The following is a 21,017-nucleotide window of genomic DNA, read 5'->3' on the forward strand; positions in this document are numbered from 1 at the left end:
TTACAAAAATATTCTTAAACTTTCATTATTCATTTTCCATACGTACTTCAAAAGTTTATTAGAAAAATATTTACCGCCGAAGAAGCAACCGCGTCTACTGCACAGGGTTGAACATGGCTTCCTTTCTGTTTCCGCTTCCGGTAATGCGCCAAAGAATCTTTGGATATGGTAATTTTCCCCAATGGAGCCATACCCAGGAATAAACCTTCAATCAACTTTCGTACATTTGACACTGACTGGTCTGTCCCCCATTTGGTCACGAAAACCGTTTCCTTCATGATAGAGAGGGGCTGAAAGTGATAAATTTTGCTTTGTCAAATATGTACCACCATGGTCTAACATTAGCCACCACAAAGGTCTAAAATAAGCCACCACCACGGTCTATTAACTATAACTGAAATGTCGTAGTTCTGTTTTACATTTATTTTCAACTCTGAGATAACAGTTTTGTGTGTGGCTTGGAAGTGAGTGTGCAAATTCTCATCAATGTATCGGTTTGTTGTGTGCCTTAGTCACATGCTATTTCCTTGTTGTAAAATAATATTTAACAACAATACATGTTTATAATTATTTATAGAGATACTTCTTTGGGTTTTTTGATGAAGTCGCTGAAAGGACTGGAGCTTAGGAGCTCGGATGTACTTGGCCTCTTCTCCTGCCTTTTGTCAACCATTTTTGAACCCGCAATTCTCAGATTCTTGCTGTACAACTTGTCGATGGGAGGAATCTGCAAGATTGAACAATTTGGTTCAGTGTTACAGACAATTATATTACCATATTGCCACCATTAAGATTATGGCTATATATCTTTTTACAAAAAATACAAAACTGATCCGTGAATCGTACGATAAACGATACCGACCTCAGACATTATCTCTAATTCTCTTAATTCTAATATATGAAAAGACTCCCTGGTTATATTATTCATGGCTAACTATATTATTTTATTTTCATATGCATTAAACAACGCACAGTTTATCCTCGACCTGAGCAACGTTCTTTTTAATTTACCATAATAAAATGTGCGTAACATAATCAAACAAAAATCCCAGATATGTTTATTGGGAATCTGCATTGGGAACAAGCCAGTGACGAGGAATACCACATTCCACGGATTCTCATAATACTTGATTACTTTGGATTAAAACAACACCTGCTTCCTTTTAAGTGTTCTCCAAATTGAACCATTCATTGTTATTAGCATAGTATATCCATGCAAGTAATGTTAACAAATGAACTCACGCCAGCTGCCAACACCTTGAAGACGAGGAGATGAGGAGATACCTCATCAATCGCTCTCCTCCCGGACGTGATTTCAAACAGAACACAGCCCAAGCTCCATATGTCGGCCTGAAACAACATCGTGGAGACACGGATATAAGTAGCCTTTCTGTTGTCAGGAATACTGTTTCCATCAGCTCGAAATCACAGACTACTGTAGAATATATCCTTTGCGAATTTCTGTTGAAGGTTCTTCGCCAAGGTAACCCTTAATTCATCGCAGCTCGTAAGGTATTCTCCAAATATATGGCACAGTGACAGTACTGAATGAGTCAATGATTTCAATATTCCTGTACATACTTGAGTCGCGGAAAGGTAAGCTGGTACAGGCAAATTTATTATTGATACAGATGGCCCTGTGATCTTTAGAAGGCAATCCGCTATGCAGATATGCGTTTTTTGACCAAGCTAGGATTTGCTGGTCATGTTATGTGGTCGGTCAGTTCATCAAAGTGCAAAATATTAATAATCTGAGTCATTTCCGGCCTTTCATCTAAGCTGACAAGCCATGATATAACCTCAATACGATTCAAGGCAGTGATAAACTACCTCATCCACACATGTTAGATCCAGATTCTCCGCAACTCATGCTTGTCGTAAGAGACAAGTAATGGGACCATCGTATCCCATTTGCGTTGGTCGATGCTCATGACGCCAATCACTGTAATGTCTGGTCAAGACTGCCGTCAAATAGCTGGAATATTGCTGAGCGCGGCGTTTAACAAAAAACAAGCAATGTGGTGAAGAGTATGACATTTACAATCACCTTTTGATTATAGCCCTCCTGCAGCAAGATCTCGGGGCTCATGTAGCATGGAGTTCCTATCAAAGTGGAGGCCATGTCCGCTGGCTGAGCCAACACCCTGGAATCAACGCACGCCTGTGAGGGGGCAGTTCCAAAGCACGGTATCGAATAAAATATTTATTTCTAAATGGTCGAGGCACACACACTGAAACTTTATCGTAAACAAGTTGATATCATCAAAGAGGTTTTCAGAAAGAAATACACAGAAATCATGGTAGAAATATGTTGAAGAAAATTTATCAAAACAACACTTCAGTGAGTGAGTGAGTTAAAATTTTACAACGCATCGGCAATATTGCAGCCATATTGCGATCAGCACTTCAGACATTCAAGTAAACATATGATGAATCGGGCTCTTATTTATTTACATGAACTATGAAAACATGAAAGTTGTTTGCAGACCAGGACATCCTAATCATGTTCGGGAACACCTGGTGTCATCCCTGATGTTCAGTGATCCATTCATATGATAATCACCACTATTTTGCCTTTTACGCCCAATGGAATCTGTGTCGGCGTTGACGTTATATATATACCATTCACACTACATGTGTTATCGAATAGAATACTTGCTGACCTGTTGACCTCCTACCACGAAACTTCTTCAATTCAAATTTGTATCCTTTAGCCTACTTCGTTTATCATTTCATTGGCTTAAATAATTTTAAAAATATGTACACTCTTTATCAATTATTCTCAGAGGAACAATGAACACAGTACAATGGACACGTTGGGTCTTACCGAGCGATGCCAAGATCCCCGAGTTTAGCATGAGCCTGTCTTGTCAGGAAAATATTCTTAGGCTTCAGATCCCGATGTAGAATATTTCTGGCATGCAAGTACTAAAACAGATAGTCTTCATAAATTTGTATGCAGTTGTCTACACTTACCTGTGCATGATTTACACCCACGCTATACAGGTTGGATGTGTTGCCTTTTACTTCTTACATGGCAATATTTGCACAGGGTGATTTATGTTCGGTTACTTTAAGCAGACAATTTCTGTCAAACATCTCTTGTAATGTCAATCAATACTGCATGATGATGTATTGCTATTAAATAATAATACTTTAAAGTAAACGATGCCAGGTTATATACAGTGATACACTGACAGTCCGGAAACACCCTTGAGGGAAATATTTAGATATATCTTATATATTTGCAACGTGACATTACTGAATAATAACAATACTAATAATGATAATGTGTTGGAATGTCTTTGTATAATTTTAATTTCATATTTACATTTTGATGCAAAATCACACATTGGCGGTTTCGAGTGGGAAGTGACTGATCCTGAGCAGCAAACAGAAAACCTCCTGTTTCATTTTTCAGGCCAGTCGACTTCATCCAAGCGATGGACTCAACACACTGCACATAGACTTGATACAGAGGTCGTTGAGATAGGTCTGGGCCGAATTGATATGACACTTCACTTGGTTGACCCTCATTTCTGTACCGCCCAGCAGTAAGTAGCCATCACGAAAATCTACACTGACATTGAAATTATGTCCCATGTCCCTGGTTCGTTTGAGGAAACTGTGGAATACCTTGTTTTCATCATGAGTCATTGCATGCTTCACAAGAGGATCATCAGACAAATAAATGTGTGCAAAAGAGCACAATACAATATTATCATGAAGAGGCTCCAGGTTTATCAAACCACGCCCTCTAATTATGATTCATAAATATAAGCGATTGAGGGAAGAGCGAGGATGGGGGGATATATTGTCTGACATGATTCTGCGTATGCGTTAGTCAGTACACTGAATTTCCTGTTTCTTTCAATCAACAACACCAAAAGAATACGAAATGACGGGTACAGCATAAGTATTTGTGGCTTGGACGTTATTGTGAGCGTTCAGCTCTGAACTCCAGATTTTCTTAAGTCTACACTTGTACTCTGCCCGAAGTTTGTCTTTGTTATTGGCATTGGCATTCAATTACGTATAGGCCCGACTTTCCACGAGATGGTAAATAACTCCTCTCCCAAGTAAACTAGCCAATCCTCTCTCTTATATCTTTCCACGTTTCAGACGAAGAATGTAGCATTTGTCGAACCCAAAGGAGATGCCAATATCATCAGAAAATTACTCGACAAGGAGAATCTTCTATTTTTCAGTGTGGATTCTCCTTTGCCAAAGTTCAAGGTTATCCATGTAAAGGAGGTGAACAAGAGGTGTTGGGGATCTGTGTTGAGGGTATCCAAGATGATAATTAACCTTCCTCTTTTATAAGCGAGAAGCTTAAACGATTTAGTGACAAACAGTAAAGCGAAGGACTAAAAGAATCGCCGTGAAGCAATAGTATTGCTTTTGTGGCGCAAATGGGTTCCGAAATCACCACATGCCCTTGCGAATACGTCTCAAGTTGAGTTGACCAGCTATTCATTAAATACTTGAGTAAAACAAGTAGTAGCTCGGGGACGTCAATGCTTTCCAGTGACTTCAGAATCCACTCGTGAGATACAGAATCATAAACTTTTCTGTAGTCTATCCAACACATTGAGAGGTCACGTATACTGTGGTAAGTTTTAGCCTCTTCAAAGAACATTTTCTGAACTAGCAATTGATGCTTACAGCCCAAACATCCCTCTCTGGCTCATTTCTGCTCTATGTAAATAATGTTATTGGAAGCGTAGTATGACACACGATTTGGAAGACACCCTGTAAATAATTTGTACTGTGTATTGAGACAGGTAAAAGGGCGGAGGTTTTTTATGGACAGTCATATCACATTTCTTCGGGTGAAGTATTTTTCGACCAAGGCAGAACATCCACTGTATCCATAAGAGAATTTAATTAGTGAAGTAATGGTGTTTGGACACATGGGAACAGTTTTCTAAAATAGTATTATTTGTAGTAGTAGTAGTAGTAGTAGTAGTAGTGGTAGTAGTAGTAGTAGTGGTAGTAGTAGTAGTAGTAGTATTAGTAGTAGTCCATACTTAAGATAGAGTATAGCATCCCATTACCACAGACTACCAGTACCACGTCATCTCCCACGAAAATTTGAGGACATAATGAGAGTATAGCATCCCATTACCACAGACAACCAGTACCACGTCATCTCCCACAAAAATTGGGAGAAATTTGAGGGCATAATGAGAGTACAGCATCCCATTACCACAGACTACCAGTACCACGTCATCTCTGAACAGAAATTGGGAGAAATTTGAGGGCATAATGAGAGTACAACATCCCATTACCACAGACTACCAGTACCACGTCATCTCCCACGAAAATTGGGAGAAATTTGAGGGCATAATGAGAGTACAGAATCCCATTACCACAGACTACCAGTTCCACGTCATCTCTGATCGGAAAATGGGAGAAATTTGAGGGCATAATGAACACCTCCTTCCTGAAAGCCATGATGATTGTTATCGGCCAGTTGGCGGCGTCCGGAGATCCATGTATTTGTTTATTTATTGTCAGCAATATTCCAGCTATATGACGACGGTCTGTAAATAAACTAGTCTTGACCAGACTATCCAGTGATTGACATCATGAGCATCGATCCACGCAATTGGGATACGATGACATGCATCAACCAAATCTGACCAACCGATCCCGTTTGTCGCCTCTTACGTCAAGTATAGTCGCCTTTTACTGCAAGCATGAGTTGCTGAAGACCTATTACCCCCGAATCTTCACGGGTCGGAGATCCATGTGAGGAGTGTCATACAGAAGACCACTATCAGTTTCATTATACGTGCCTAATGATGACTGGACGTTCGAAAGCTCAATGGTACTTTCATTATATGTCTCTTTAAAGAACAAGCGTTGAACCAAAACAGTGTGTGACCGTAAGATGAACTTGTAGATCTCTTGTAGATAATAACCCACTTATCAGTGTATGTCAGGAATGTGTACATGGATGTATAATTTTCCAGCAATATCACGGCGGGGGACACCAGAAATGGGCTTCACACATTGCACCCATGTCGGGGATTGAACCCGGGTCTTCGGCGTAACGAACGAACGAACGCTTTAACCACAAGGCTATCCGACCGCCCCTTATAATAGACACTTTAACCGACCAACGATATCAGGATGCTATGTGCAGGGCAAGCCTTTACATCTAACGCCTAGTTCCTACGTCACCACATGACCCTGGTATAATGATTACACACAGTTTACCTTTTCCTGTTTGACCTGGTATGACATTCTTTAGGATTCAGTTTAACCCTGTGCAGAATTGTCCATATTGAAACAGTTCTATGTGATTATTTTTCATTCTTGGTCGTTTAGTTATTTGAACGCACTTTATGATACCGCATACTGCAAAATATGGAAAATCTTGCATACGAAAAGCATAGCATCATTCAGGTAGCTAGGTCTTCAGTTATAAAATTGTTTGTTGGCATACGTGACCGAACAGAGTTGACCCATGAAGATCCGGGGTAGAAAAGGTCTTCAGCAACCCATGCTTGCCGTAAAAGGCGACTATAGGGATCGGGTGGTCAGGCTCGCTGACTTGGTTGATGCATGTCATCGTATCCCAATTACGTGGTATGCTTGTCGTAAGAGGCGAATAACGGGATCGGGTGGTCAAGCTCGCTGACCCAATTGCGTGGATAGATGCTCATAATATCAATCTCTGGGTTGTCTGGTCCCTACTCGATAATTTACAGACCGCCGTCATACAGATGGGATATTGCTTAATGTGGCGTTGAACAATAAACAAACAAAAAACAAACAGAGAGTGAAAAGGGTATGTCAAGGTGTGGAAAACGTAGGACAATTACTGCACGTCACTTTGTTATCATCAGTAACTCCGAGGCCATACTGATTAGGATGCATCTCTGCATGGTGTTTACCCTAGTGAAAACAATATCAACTGCGATAACACAATTGACACAACGGTATTTATCAAACTACGCTATGCAAGTACATATACATATCGATTTGTACAAAACGAGAGACTCATTGCAGGTTCAGCATAAATAAAATGTTCATGTCGAAAAGAGTATATAAAGACAACGTTTTCGTGGCCGGAATATTTCACAAACTGGTGTTTATATGTATTTGTAAAACATTACCTGCAATCACAGTGTAGCATCATACATTTAGAATTTAGCCTGATTTTATTATATAGTATTGTATTAAATTGTATTGATTTTACTGTGGAAGTAATATGCACCAAGGAGGAACAACATGTTTTAACCTTACATTAAAATACGAGCCTCCAATTGGTTAAGAAGCGGGCAGTATTTCCCATGTTTATCATGTCGGCCATTTTGACGTCATGTACTTGATGTAAATTTAAATGTATTATGACGCGTTGTCATTGTGACTGACTGACTGCGGTAGTTATTAAAGACCTTTCTCATATAATGAGGATATTATTTGAGTACATGTGTTGTTCAGAAACTAGAAAAGTTGTTACCGTTGAGCATGTTGAGCATACATAAATAAGCTCATGGAACTATTTTATTCCGCGATAGAGCTTGTTGTATGGCTGTCCGTGTAAGCATGAAGTCACACTTACTAAACATAAATGTGTATGGATCAAGGTATACGTCCTTTGAGGTAAAAATAGAGTGAGGACCAAACATTGTAATAATATGAACATCCGCAAGCTCCGACGTTCATTCAGTTTTGATCTCACTCTATGAAGGTTCATAATCCAATGAACTCACACAAAGTGAAAGTCAACTCTTAAATGTACCCAGTTGTTTAAGCCTTCGAGTATCCACGTCATTCTCAATATCAAAAGTGAAAGTAACCGAGCATCTTTAATGATGCATTATTGTCACTTGTCTTCCAGAAATACGTTGTGTTGAATGAAATTTGTATTTCCAAATTACTCTTAATCGACCTGGGGCACGGATGGTCAAGTCGCCTAAGGCACTGTAAATGGATGTACAGAAATGCCTCCCGTAGGAGCGCCAGAAATGGGGATTGTCTAAAAGTCGGGCCAAGAAAAGTCGGACCGGGCTGGGCCAGCGGGTAATACTAAAAATGGATTGCAGAATAATAAAACGAAACGTGCATATCTAGGCAGATCTCAAATATCCAGAAACGGATAGTTTTGTTCACTTAATTGAGTTTGAATCCAAATGTATCTTCAGCAATATAATAAACTGATAATTATAGCTACATACCGAGAGTTCATACCGAAAAGTCAGTGTCTTGACTGTGTCTTTACTTTGATCAGAAGGTTTCTCACCGACCTTAGCATGCAGGGGTGTGATGTCCTGGGCAGGAATTCGAAATGACAGTGTTTTGACTACTCTTCTTAATTAACGTGTTTGGCATACCTATTTAACCTTTACTAATTCATGTTAAACCAACACAGGATGTTTTCTGCAAGTGGATATTCGCGAATGTCATAGGACTGACACGACACGTGTTAATAACTGTCAAAGCGCTCCTAAAATTACAACACATACTTTACATCTATAGACTAATTATAATATCATATCTACCTATATAACACTTTAGTGTCTCATATTGGAGTAGCAAACACGGTGCTCAAAAGTGAAGCCCTTTTCCCTCTACATTCTCTCTATCAGAGGTGTTTGGCTTGTGTTGGGTCCGACTTGGCCCGGGCGGTCAAAATAAAAATTTAAACACACAGACGTATCTTCAAATGTGTTTACATCTATAGATTAGTGTTATATCTACCCATATATCACTTTATAATGTCACGGTTAATCGTATTTAAAGAAAACAAAGGGGCTCAAAGTGAAGCATTTTTACTGTATTTTCTTTAGAAAATCTATGTCAGAAGTGTTCGGTCCGACTTGGCCCGGGCTGTCAAAATCATCTTAAACCTCACAGATGTATCATCAAATGGATTCACATCTATAGATTAGTATTATATCCACCTATATACCACTTTATAGTGTCTCAGATCGCTGTACTTAAAGAAAACAAGGTGCTCAAAGTGAAGCCCTTTTCCCTCTACATTCTCAACATAGTCTCTATCAGAAGTGTTTGGCTTGTGTTGGGTCCGACTTGGCCCGGGCGATCAAAATCAACTTTAAACACACATATGTATCTTAAAATGTGTTTACATCTATAGATTAGTGTTATATCTACCTATACACTACTTTATAATGTCACGGTACATCGTATTTAAAGAAAACCAGGTGCTCAAAGTAAAGCCCTTTTCCCTTTACATTCTCAACATAGTCTCTATAAGAAGTGTTTGGCTTGTTTTGGGTCCGACTTGGCCCGGGCGATCAAAATCAACTTTAAACACACAGACGTATCTTCAAATGTGTTTACATCTATAGATTCGTGTTATATCTACCTATGTACCACTTTATAATGTCACGGTACATCGTATTTAAAGAAAACAAGAGGCTCAAAATGAAGCATTTCTACTGTATTTTCTTAAGAAAATCTATGTCAGAAGTGTTGGGTCCGACTTGGCCTGGGCTGTCAAAATCAACTTAAACCTCATAGATGTATCATCAAATGGATTTTTGGACAATACAATATGTTTAATAATAATGATAATAATAAGCAACCAATGTATTATGATCAGGGTCCATTAGTATCCCTTCAGCAAGTGCGAATCAGGTCCTAACACATCTGTTTTGTCATGTATCACGCGCTTTACAGTCGAACCTCGCTTATCCGGACAATTGCTTTTTCTAAAATGTTGTCCGGATAAACGAGTTTCTGGATATCTGAATACCTTGTTATCTGACCAGAAGTCCTTCCCCTACCTCAATTCTACCGAGGCATATGTGAAATGAATGGCAAAAATATGGATTATGAAGGATCGACCAATTACTAATAAAATACATTGTGCTGTACAGACCTACGCAGAATGCTGAGACAGCGCACTGCATTATTGAAACGGCTGAAGAAATGCATATGTAGCCTAGTTTAGACTATGCACTTGTTTTGTGTACAGATACGACGGCGAGGTTGGGGCAACCTGACACACATAAGTCATTCATGTGTGAAAAATGTTGTCGAGGCATCTGTAAACGGCTAAAGAAATGCAAATGTAGCCTTATTTAGACTATGCACTTGCTTTGTGTACAGAGCTTGACGGCGAGGTAAGGGCAACCTGACACACATGAGCATTAATAGCCATGTTTACCTGTACTTGTAGTTGACTGCCAAAAATGTTATCGAGGCATCTGTATATCTTCTTTGTCGAATTGCATTATTAAAGTACATCAAGATGAGACATCATATACATTCATATATATTTGTTGAGCACGAAACCTTGAAGTGTAGCCAGCACATTTGCAAGAAACTATGGGCGGCCATGTAGCTTCAATATCTTATAAATTATATCACTGAACATAGGTCAAGGTGTATTCAGTAAACAAAGATCTGAAGGGCTGTTTGGCAGGTAGGTGAAAATGCTTCACTTTGAGCCCCTTGTTTTCTTTAAATACGATGTACCGTGACATAATAAAGTGGTATATAGGTAGATATAATACTAATCTAAAGATCTGAATCCGTTTGATGATACATCTGTGAGGTTTAAGTTGATTTTGACAGCCCGGGCCAAGTCGGACCCAACACCTCTGACATAGATTTTCTTAAGAAAATACATTTAAAATGCTTCACTGTGAGCCCCTTGTTTTCTTTAAATACGATGTACCGTGACATTATAAAGTGGTATATAGGTAGATATAACACTAATCTATAGATGTAATTACATTTGAAGACACGTCTGTGTGTTTAAAGTTGATTTTGACCGCCCGGGCCAAGTCGGACCCAACACAAGCAAAACACTTCTGATAGAGACTTTGTTGAGAATGTAGAGGGAAAAGGGCTTCACTTTGAGACCCTTGTTTTCTTTAAGTACAGCGTTCTGAGACACTATAAAGTGGTATTTAGGTAGATATAATACTAATCTAAAGATGTGAATCCATTTGATGATACATCTGTGAGGTTTAAGATGATTCAGACAGCCCGGGCCAAGTCGGACCGAACACTTCTGACAGATTTTCTAAAGAAAATACAGTAAAAATGCTTCACTTTGAGCACTTTGTTTTCTTTAAGTACAGTGATCTGAGACACTATAAAGTGGTATTTAGGTAGATATTATACTAGTTTATAGATGTGAATCCATTTGATGATACATATGTGAGTTTAAAGTTGATTTTGACAGCCCGGGCCAAGTCGGACCGAACACTTGTGTGACTTGAGAGTATATGGAGAAGAGGTCTACTTTAACCAACGTGTCTGCTTTAAATACGACGATCAGTGACATTACAAAGTGGTATTTACTTATATATAAAACGTTCCTATAAATATAAACACTATGCTCACAGATGGAAATTTGTATCACGATAGCTAGAAGTATTTGATACGTTTCAAATCTTAATTCGTTTAACGATTGCTCTTTTACATGTTACCAAGATCAGCGACGCTAACAGACTGCTCCACTTTCTGGTTTTCAAGGGATTTACTCCGAATTACTTATTTATGGTGCACTTTTGTGTTTGGTGATTGTTCAATAATGTCATGTGTGTATGTTGCATCAATTATATGTAGGTATGATCGCCGATCATGAAGTAATTAGCCAGTAACACTTTGGCCCGTCTTGGCCCGGCCCGGCCCGACTTTTAGGCAATGCCCTAGAAACGTAAGATCGTGATTTGCATCCTGGTTCGTCCTGATTATGTTTCTGGGTTTGTCAGCACAACACCGCGCGGATTTTTATAAATCGTTAAATATCTAAGACCTGCATCACTTGGGGCGTTCCTTCAATATCAGTGAGTGAGTGAGTATGGTTTTACGCCGCTTTTAGCAATATTCCAGCAATATCACGGCGGGGGACACCAGAAATGGGCTTCACACATTGTACCCATGTCGGGAATCGAACCCGGGTCTTCGGCGTGACGAGCGAACGCTTTAACCAGTAGGCTACCCGACCACCCCTTCCTTTCACTGACACACGCCGATCGAAAGTGAAATAATTTTCAAAGCAGCGTTCAACCCACTCACTCACGTATACGACATACCTCAAGGGCAAACAGGACCTGCGTCATCCAACACACGACCAGGTCCTCGGGTATCCTGGAGACAGAGTCGTTGAGAAACTGATGTAGATCACCACCATCGCAGAATTCCGCGAAGATGAAAAGTGTAGTCCCTTTAAAGTACGAGTCCACATACTGCACCACGTGACTGTGTTCGAGACCTCTCATTAGCTTAGCCTCTTTCTCGGCGAATGCCTTCTCGTCATCGCTGGCCTTGTCTAGGTCCACTGTCTTCAGTGCAAGCTGATGGTAAAGAGTGGAGATGTTTTAATATGAAAATACAAGGCTGACTGACGAAAAGCACAGATGTGTCATTTTTGTTAGGATTGATATGGAGACAAATGGATGAAACGAATGGATAAATATTCATCTGTTTTGTTTTGTGTTGCTTCTTTCTTTCTGTGTTGTGTAATGCCGTACTCAGCAATCGTCTAGCTATATGACAGCGGTCGGTAAATAATCGAATCTGGACAAGACAATCCAGTGATTGACATCATGAGCATCGACCCACGCAATTTGGATACGATGACGTGTGTCAACCAATTCACCGAGCCTGACTACCCGATCCTGTTAGTCGGCTGGTAGGGCAAGCATGGGTTGCTGAAAATCAATTCTAACACGGATCTTCACGGGTCGGTTGACTTTTGAATACTTATGACTTAGCTTGTTTAGTGTGTGGTATGTTATGTTTGGTGTATGGTATGTTATGTGTTTGGTGTGTGGTATGTTATGTTTGGTGTGTGGTATGTGATGTATGGTGTGTGGTATGTTATGTTTGGTGTATGGTATGTTATGTTTGGTGTCTGGTATGTTATGTTTGGTGTGTGGTATGTGATGTTTGGTGTGTGGTGTGTTATGTTTGGTGTGTGGTATGTTATGTTTTGTGGGTGGTGTGTTATGTTTGGTGTGTGGTATGTTATGTTTGATGTGCGGTATGTTCTGTTAGGTGTGTAGTGTATGATGTCGCATGTGTGGTATGTTATGTTTGGTGTGTAGTATGTTATGTTTGGTGTGTGGTATGTTATGTTTGGTATGTGGTGTGTTATGTTTGGTGTGTAGTATCTAATGTTTGGTGTGTGGTATGTGATGTTTGGTGTGTGGTATGTTATGTTTGGTGTATGGTAAGTGATATTTGGTGTGTGGTATTTGATGTTTGGTGTGTGGTATGTTATGTTTGGTATGTGATATGTTATGTTTGGTGTGCAGTATTTGATGTTTGGTGTGTGGTGTGTGATATTTGGTATGTGGTTTGTTATGTTTGGTGTGTAGTATGTGATGTTTGGTGTGTGGTATGTTATGTTTGGTGTGTGATATGTTATGTTTTGTGTGCGGTATGTTATGTTTGGTGTGTGGTATGTTATGTTTGATAAGCTGTATGTTCTGTTAGGTGTGTAGTGTATGATGTCTCATGTGTGGTATGTTATGTTTTGTGTGTAGTATGTTATGTTTGGTGTGTGGTATGTTATGTTTGGTGTGTGGTGTGTTATGTTTGGTGTATGGTATGTTATGTTTGGTGTGTGGTGTGTTATGTTTGGTGTGTGGTATGTTATGTTTGGTGTGTGGTTTGTGATGTTTGGTGTGTGGTATGTTATGTTTGGTGTGTGGTATGTTATTTGGTGTGCGGTATGTTCTGTTAGGTGTTTAGTGTATGATGTCTCATGTGTGGTATGTTATGTTTGGTGTGTGGTATGCTAAGTTTGGTGTGTGGTATGTTATGTTTGGTGTGTGGTGTATGATGTGTCATGTATGGTATGTTATGTTTGGTGTGTAGTGTGCTATGTTTGGTGTGTGGTATGTTATGTTTGGTGTGGTATGTTATGTTTGGTTTATGGTAAGTGATGTTTGGTGTGTGGTATTTGATGTTTGGTGTGTGGTATGTTATGTTTGGAGTGTGGTATGTTATGTTTGGTATGTGATATGTTATGTTCGTTGTGTGGTATGTGATGTTTGGTGTGTGGTGTGTGATGTATGTTCTGTTAGGTGTTTAGTGTATGCTGTCTCATGTGTGGCTTGTTATGGTTGGTGTGTAGTATGTTATGTTTGGTGTGTAGTATGTTATGTTTGGTGTGTGGTGTGTTATGTTTGGTGTATGGTATGTTATGTTTGGTGTGTGGTATGTGATGTTTGGTGTGTGGTATGTTATATTTGGTGTGTAGTGTATGATGTGTCATGTGTTGTATGTGATGTTTGGTGTGTGGTATGTTATGTTTCGTGTGTGGTGTGGTATGTTTGGTGTATGGTATGTTATGTTTGGTGTTTGGTATGTGATGTTTGGTGTATGGTATGTTATGTTTGGTGTTTGGTATGTGATGTTTGGTGTGTGGTATGTTATATTTGGTGTGTAGTGTATGATATGTCATGTGTGGTATGTGATGTTTGGTGTGTGGTATGTTATATTTGGTGTGTAGTGTATGATGTGTCATGTGTTGTATGTGATGTTTGATGTGTGGTATCTTATATTTGGTGTGTAGTGTATGATGTGTCATGTATTGTATGTGATGTTTGGTGTGTGGTATGTTATGCTTGGTGTGTAGTGTATGATATGTCATGTGTGGTATGTGATGTTTGGTGTGTGGTATGTTATATTTGGTGTGTGGTGTATAATGTGTGATGTGTGGTGTCTGAAGTGAGTGAGGTTACAATAGTTTCATGACGCAGTTAGTTTTGCAGTAGTCGAGACAAACACCAGCCGTATAACAATGCTGTTAGATAAATACGCCACTCCAACATTCCTTGTCAACTACAACACATGCATCTATAGTTAAAACATTACTGACTGAGCCTGAGTTAACTTTGCATCACATTCATAAGAAAGAATGTTTGGTGTGTAGTATGTGATGTGTGTTGAGTGGTGTGATGGGTAAGGTGAACAGTGTGTGGTATGCGATCTTTGTTGCGTGGTGTGAAGTGTGTGATGTGTGATTTCGTGGTATTTGGACTTTGGTGTGTGGCGTGGGATGTTTGGTGTGTGGTATTGGGTGTGATGCGTGGTAGTTAACTTTGCATCACATCGCTTCCTATTCATAAGAAAGAGCACCTGCAACAGTGAAGCTTTGATCTTCGTTTATCTCATAAAGAGAGTGTCGCACATCTTTCCAATTGCAGTTAAGGTTAGTGGTGGACACTCTCAATACCTTCATGGCGCATAACGTATGGTGTTAGATTTGTGGTGTGAGGTATGTGGTGTCTGGTGTGTGTCGTGAGGTGTGTGGTATGTGGTGTGAGGTGTGTCGTGAGGTTGGTGTCGTGAGGTGTGAAGTGTGTGGTATGTGGTGTGTGGTGTGAGGTGTGTCGTGAGGTGTGTGGTGTGAAGTGTGTGTCGTAAGTTGTGTATTGTGTGGTGTGTGTCGTGAGGTGTGTGGTGTGAGGTGTGTGTCGTTTGGTGTGTGGTATGTGGTGTGAGGTGTGTGTCGTAAGTTGTGTGCTGTGTATTGTGTGGTGTGTGTCGTGAGGTGTGTGGTGTGAGGTGTGTGTCGAGGTGTGTGGTATGTGGTGTGAGGTGTGTGTCGTAAGTTGTGTGTTGTGTGGTGTGTGTCGTGAGGTGTGTGGTGTGAGGTGTGTGTCGTTTGGTGTGTGGTATGTGGTGTGAGGTGCGTGTCGTAAGTTGTGTATTGTGTGGTGTGTGTCGTGAGGTGTGTGGTGTGAGGTGTGTGGTATGTGGTGTGTGGTGTGTGTCGTGAGGTGTGTGTCGAGGTGTGTGGTATGTGGTGTGAGGTGTGTGTCGTAAGTTGCGTGTTGTGTATTGTGTGGTGTGTGTCGTGAGGTGTGTATGTGGTATGTACTCTGTGGTGTATGGTGTGAGGTGTGTGTCGTAAGTTGTGTATTGTGTGGTGTGTGTCGTGAGGTGTGTGGTGTGAGGTGTGTGGTGTGAGGTGTGTGTCGAGGTGTGTGGTATGTGGTGTGAGGTGTGTGTCGTAAGTTGCGTGTTGTGTATTGTGTGGTGTGTGTCGTGAGGTGTGTATGTGGTATGTAGTCTGTGGTGTATGGTGTGAGGTGTGTGTCGTAAGTTGTGTATTGTGTGGTGTGTGTCGTGAGGTGTGTGGTGTGAGGTGTGTGTCGTGAGGTGTGTGGTATGTGGTGTGAGGTGTGTGTCGTACGTTGTGTGTTGTGTATTGTGTGGTGTGTGTCGTGAGGTGTGTGGTATGTAGTCTGTGGTGTGTGGTGTGAGGTGCGTGTCGTACGTTGTGTGTTGTGTATTGTGTGGTGTGTGTCGTGAGGTGTGTGGTATGTAGTCTGTGGTGTGTGGTGTGAGGTGCGTGTCGTAAGTTGTGTATTGTGTGGTGTGTGTCGTGAGGTGTGTGGTGTGAGGTGTGTGTCGTGAGGTGTGTGGTATGTGGTGTGAGGTGTGTGTCGTACGTTGTGTGTTGTGTATTGTGTGGTGTGTGTCGTGAGGTGTGTGGTATGTAGTCTGTGGTGTGTGGTGTGAGGTGTGTGTCGTACGTTGTGTGTTGTGTATTGTGTGGTGTGTGTCGTGAGGTGTGTGGTATGTAGTCTGTGGTGTGTGGTGTGAGGTGTGTTGTGAGGTATGTGTGGTGTGAGGTGTTGAATGTGTGGTGTGTATTGTGCGGTGTGAGGTGTGTATTGTGTGGTGTGAGGTGTGTGTTTTGAGGTGTGGTGTGAGGTGTGTGTTGTGAGGCGTGGAATGTGTGGTGTGAGGTGTTGAATGTGTGGTGTGTATTGTGCGGTGTGAGGTGTGTGTTGTGAGGTGTGTATTGTGTGATGTGAGGTGTGTATTGTGTGGTGTGAGGTGTGTATTGTGTGGTGTGAGGTGTGTTGTGAGGTATGTGTGGTGTGAGGTGTTGAATGTGTGGTGTGTATTGTGCGGTGTGAGGTGTGTGTTGTGAGGCGTGGAATGTGTGGTGTGAGGTGTGTATTGTGTGGTGTGAGGTGTGTGTTTTGAGGTGTGGTGTGAGGTGTGTGTTGTGAGGCGTGGAATGTGTGGTGTGAGGTGTTGAATGTGTGGTGTGTATTGTGCGGTGTGAGGTGTGTGTTGTGAGGTGTGTATTGTGTGATGTGAGGTGTGTATTGTGTGGTGTGAGGTGTGTGTTATGTGGTGTGAGGTGTGTTGTGAGGTATGTGGTATGTGTGGTGTGAGGTGTGTCGTGAGGTGTGTGGTGTGAGTTGTGTGGTGTGTATTGTGTGGTGTGAGGTGTGTGGTGTGAGGTGTGAAGTGTGTGTCGTTAGGTGTCTGGTGTGTTGTATGTGGTCTGTGGTGTGTGTTGTGAGGTGTGGAATGTGTGGTGTGAGGTGTGTATTGTGTGGTGTGAGGTGTGTGGTATGTGTGGTGTGAGGTGTTGAATGTGTGGTGTGTATTGTGCGGTGTGAGGTGTGTGTTGTGAGGCGTGGAATGTGTGGTGTGAGGTGTGTACTGTGTGGTGTGAGGTGTGTGTTGTGTGGCGTGGAATGTGTGGTGTGAGGTGTGTACTGTGCGGTGTGAGGTGTGTGTTGTGTGGCGTGGAATGTGTGGTGTGAGGTGTGTGTTGTGCGGTGTGAGGTGTGTGTTGTGTGGCGTGGAATGTGTTGTGTGAGGTGTGTGTTGTGAGGCGTGTTTGGGTTGTGTGTGGTGTGAGGTGTGTGTTGTGAGGTGTGTTTGGGTTGTGTGAGGTGTGTGTTGTGTGGCGTGGAATGTGTGGTGTGAGGTGTGTGTTGTGAGGCGTGTTTGGGTTGTGTGAGGTGTGTGTTGTGAGGCGTGGAATGTGTGGTGTGAGGTGTGTGTTGTGAGGTGTGTTTGGGTTGTGTGAGGTGTGTGTTGTGTGGCGTGGAATGTGTGGTGTGAGGTGTGTGTTGTGAGGTGTGTTTGGGTTGTGTGAGGTGTGTGTTGTGAGGCGTGGAATGTGTGGTGTGAGGTGTGTGTTGTGAGGTGTGTTTGGGTTGTGTGAGGTGTGTGTTGTGTGGCGTGGAATGTGTGGTGTGAGGTGTGTGTTGTGAGGTGTGTTTGGGTTGTGTGAGGTGTGTGTTGTGTGGCGTGGAATGTGTGGTGTGAGGTGTGTGTTGTGAGGTGTGTTTGGGTTGTGTGAGGTGTGTGTTGTGTGGCGTGGAATGTGTGGTGTGAGGTGTGTGTTGTGAGGTGTGTTTGGGTTGTGTGAGGTGTGTGTTGTGTGGCGTGGAATGTGTGGTGTGAGGTGTGTGTTGTGAGGTGTGTTTGGGTTGTGTGAGGTGTGTGTTGTGAGGCGTGGAATGTGTGGTGTGAGGTGTTGAATGTGTGGTGTGAGGTGTGTGTTGTAAGGCGTGTTTGTGTTGTGTGAGGTGTGTGTTGTGAGGCGTGGATTGTGAGGTGTGAAATGTGTTGTGTGAAGTGTGTTGTGTGGTGTGTGATGTGTTGTTTATCGCATGTGGTTTGTAATGTATCGTATCTGGTACGTGGTGTGTATTGCATGTGTGATTTGTTGAATATGGTACGTGGTATGTAATATACGGTATGCGGTTTGTATTGTATGGTGTGTGATGTGTTGCATATGGTATATGGTATGTGGTATGTAATGTGTTGTAAAGAGTGTGAGGGTCGTGGAGTATGATGTGTGGTGTGTAGTGTTTGGTGAAACTTGATACATGGATGTAACATATATAGACAATGTGTCCCGTATCTACCGTATGACGTGTGGTTCGTGTTGTGTTGTTTGTGATGTTTGGTGTGTAGTATGTGATGTGTGTTGGGTAAGGTGAACAGTGTGTGGTATGCGATCTTTGTTGCGTGGTGTGAAGTGTGTGATTTCGTGGTATTTGGACTTTGGTGTGTGGCGTGGGATGTTTGGTGTGTGGTATTGGGTGTGATGCGTGGTAGTTTGAATGTGACAGTGTGAAGTGTCCCTTGTGTGGTGTGGTGTGGCGAGAGACGGACAATCAGACCACCTACGCACCGTGAAGCACATTCCACGATATAAAGCTACAACAATGAAAGATGCACCTTGTACTTGCAATAATCGTGTACTCAACATTAAACTCATGACTCAAACACATTTTACGATCCATTCTGAATCAACTTACCACTTCATCCGACTTCGTGTCCTTGATGAGATACACGACACCAAACCCTCCCTTTCCGAGTAACTTCACCAACGTGTACTCCGCCATCAGCCCCTATTGCTCTTGTACTTCCTTGTTGTATTATCTTACACACAAAGAGTGCAGTTACAGCTAATACAAGGTTGTGATAAGATATCGGTTACCGTATACGTGCTACTTAACGTTGCTGTTCATTAGGAAATATTGCTTTTCTCTGAATAATATGTTATTAATTGCTGTTCATTTATATATCTATATCCACGCACGCGCACACACATTCCATAATACATTTATAGACATACAGACAGTCAGAAATACAGAGGCGCAGTCCGCTCGTTTTGCGTTACATTAGGGACTAATATATACAGAGCGTACGAATGTATTAATGTTTGTTGCCGAAGATCGATGTCGATGCGGTGTATACATAAACTATCAACGCCAGGGAATAATTATAACCAGCCGAAACACTTTTCATTGGATGTAAAAGGCAAAATAGTGATTGCATTTATGTAAATGGATTACTGGAAATCAGTAATGACACCAAGTGATCGCGAAAAGGGTAACGTCCTGCCCTATCGGTAGCACCTCCCACACATTATTTGCGTACAACAGTCAGTGTCTGTTGCTTGACGTCGGGCAGCAGTGCTTCTGCCACGTGACAGTGCCAGATAACAAACCAGAAAAAGAAGTCACACGACAGCATTTACTGAATTTGCTTAATGTCAGCTTAATGTGGGAGGAAAGCCCGAAATTATGTAGGTCTCAGACGTTTACCACTTCGCTGAAACCCACGAGCACGGGTATGGTGCTGACAAACCTAGAAACATAATCGGGGCGAACCGGGATTCGAACCCACAATCATAGGTTTCTGGCGTGCCCAAGAGACGCAACTCTGCACAGCGAATCGCGGCGCCTTAGACGACTGGGCCACTCTAGCCCTCTGTTGTGTTCAAGTGTAGAGACTCTGCTCATAAAAAGAGAAAAGAAGATATATGTTTGTTTTGCAACACAGTGGTGGCTGTTTTACAGTCTCGGCTCAAATAATTTCTTTCGCAGTGGACCCAGAACAAATCTCCGATGCTTATTTGAAATGTGTTGCCTCGTGGTCATGTTTCTTGAGGCGATAATCAGTGTTAGTTGAACACACCGGTTGTCCTGGAAATGAATTGTTCGGAAGCTCAGAGAAAACTTTATTACCGTATTCGACGTAATAAGCGCCCCGCTCTAATAAGTGCCCACGGTGACATTTGCTAATATATTGGCGAGTGAACAATCCCAATTAGTACTCCTTCCGATTGATCAATGTACACAAGACTTATTTATTATAAGCACTCATGGGTTATATGCACCCTTAATTATGGGTTATTGAATTATGGAAAAATATATCTGTCGTACATAAATATTTCAGCATAAATAACGATATTTATCTTTCAACTCAGTTTTTTTCACCAAAATAATATTCTAGTAAGTAGCTCCCTATTTCTAATTTTGAGAGCGCCCTGGACGCTTATTACGTCGAATACGGTATGTTTTATAAATTGCATGTACCAAAAGGTTATCTGTCCGAATTGACACGTGAGTACTATATAGTAGTACTAGTACTAGTATAGTATTATGAGTGATAATTATGCAACGTAATAAGTATTGAATAGATGCATTATTCCTGGGGTTGTTTTCATGTTTATCGGTATGATCACTACAAATACACACACGTGTTATCTTATCTTTATAATATCATTGTTATCACTTACGCATGTTGCTGTTGAAATGTAATCTGTGCTGTGAATATCACCAAATGTTGATCTTTGACCAAATTGTGACACAACCACAAAACAGAGGCGTCAGTGTGCGGAAAGACAGGTGGTGTGTACCGCGCAAGGTTTCATGCTTTCCATGGCGAGTGGTTGGTAGAGAGCAGTAAAGGGTTGCAGACAGACAATTTATTCAATAAAGTAACCTTATATA

At 41.4% G+C, this 21,017-nt stretch overlaps 1 protein-coding gene across 1 annotated transcript in view; it reads right to left on the reverse strand.

Moving 5' to 3' along the window:
• LOC139446020 (poly(ADP-ribose) glycohydrolase-like) overlaps nt 1–19,146 on the reverse strand; it is a 41,910-nt gene extending 22,764 nt beyond the window's left edge. Inside the window, exons 1-7 of the mRNA XM_071227283.1 lie at nt 19,035–19,146; nt 12,033–12,293; nt 2,828–2,928; nt 2,048–2,144; nt 1,243–1,350; nt 584–727; nt 75–290 (exon numbers count right to left, since the gene is read on the reverse strand). Of these exons, the coding sequence (XP_071083384.1) occupies nt 75–290; nt 584–727; nt 1,243–1,350; nt 2,048–2,144; nt 2,828–2,928; nt 12,033–12,293; nt 19,035–19,121 (1,014 nt within the window). The 5' untranslated portion in view covers nt 19,122–19,146. The remainder of the gene's footprint in view (nt 1–74; nt 291–583; nt 728–1,242; nt 1,351–2,047; nt 2,145–2,827; nt 2,929–12,032; nt 12,294–19,034) is intronic.
• Between the last annotated feature and the right edge of the window lie 1,871 nt (nt 19,147–21,017).

This window comes from Haliotis cracherodii, unplaced genomic scaffold (assembly GCF_022045235.1).
Source record: "Haliotis cracherodii isolate W230 unplaced genomic scaffold, xgHalCrac1.p SCAF_6, whole genome shotgun sequence".
Lineage (NCBI taxonomy): Eukaryota > Metazoa > Mollusca > Gastropoda > Lepetellida > Haliotidae > Haliotis > Haliotis cracherodii.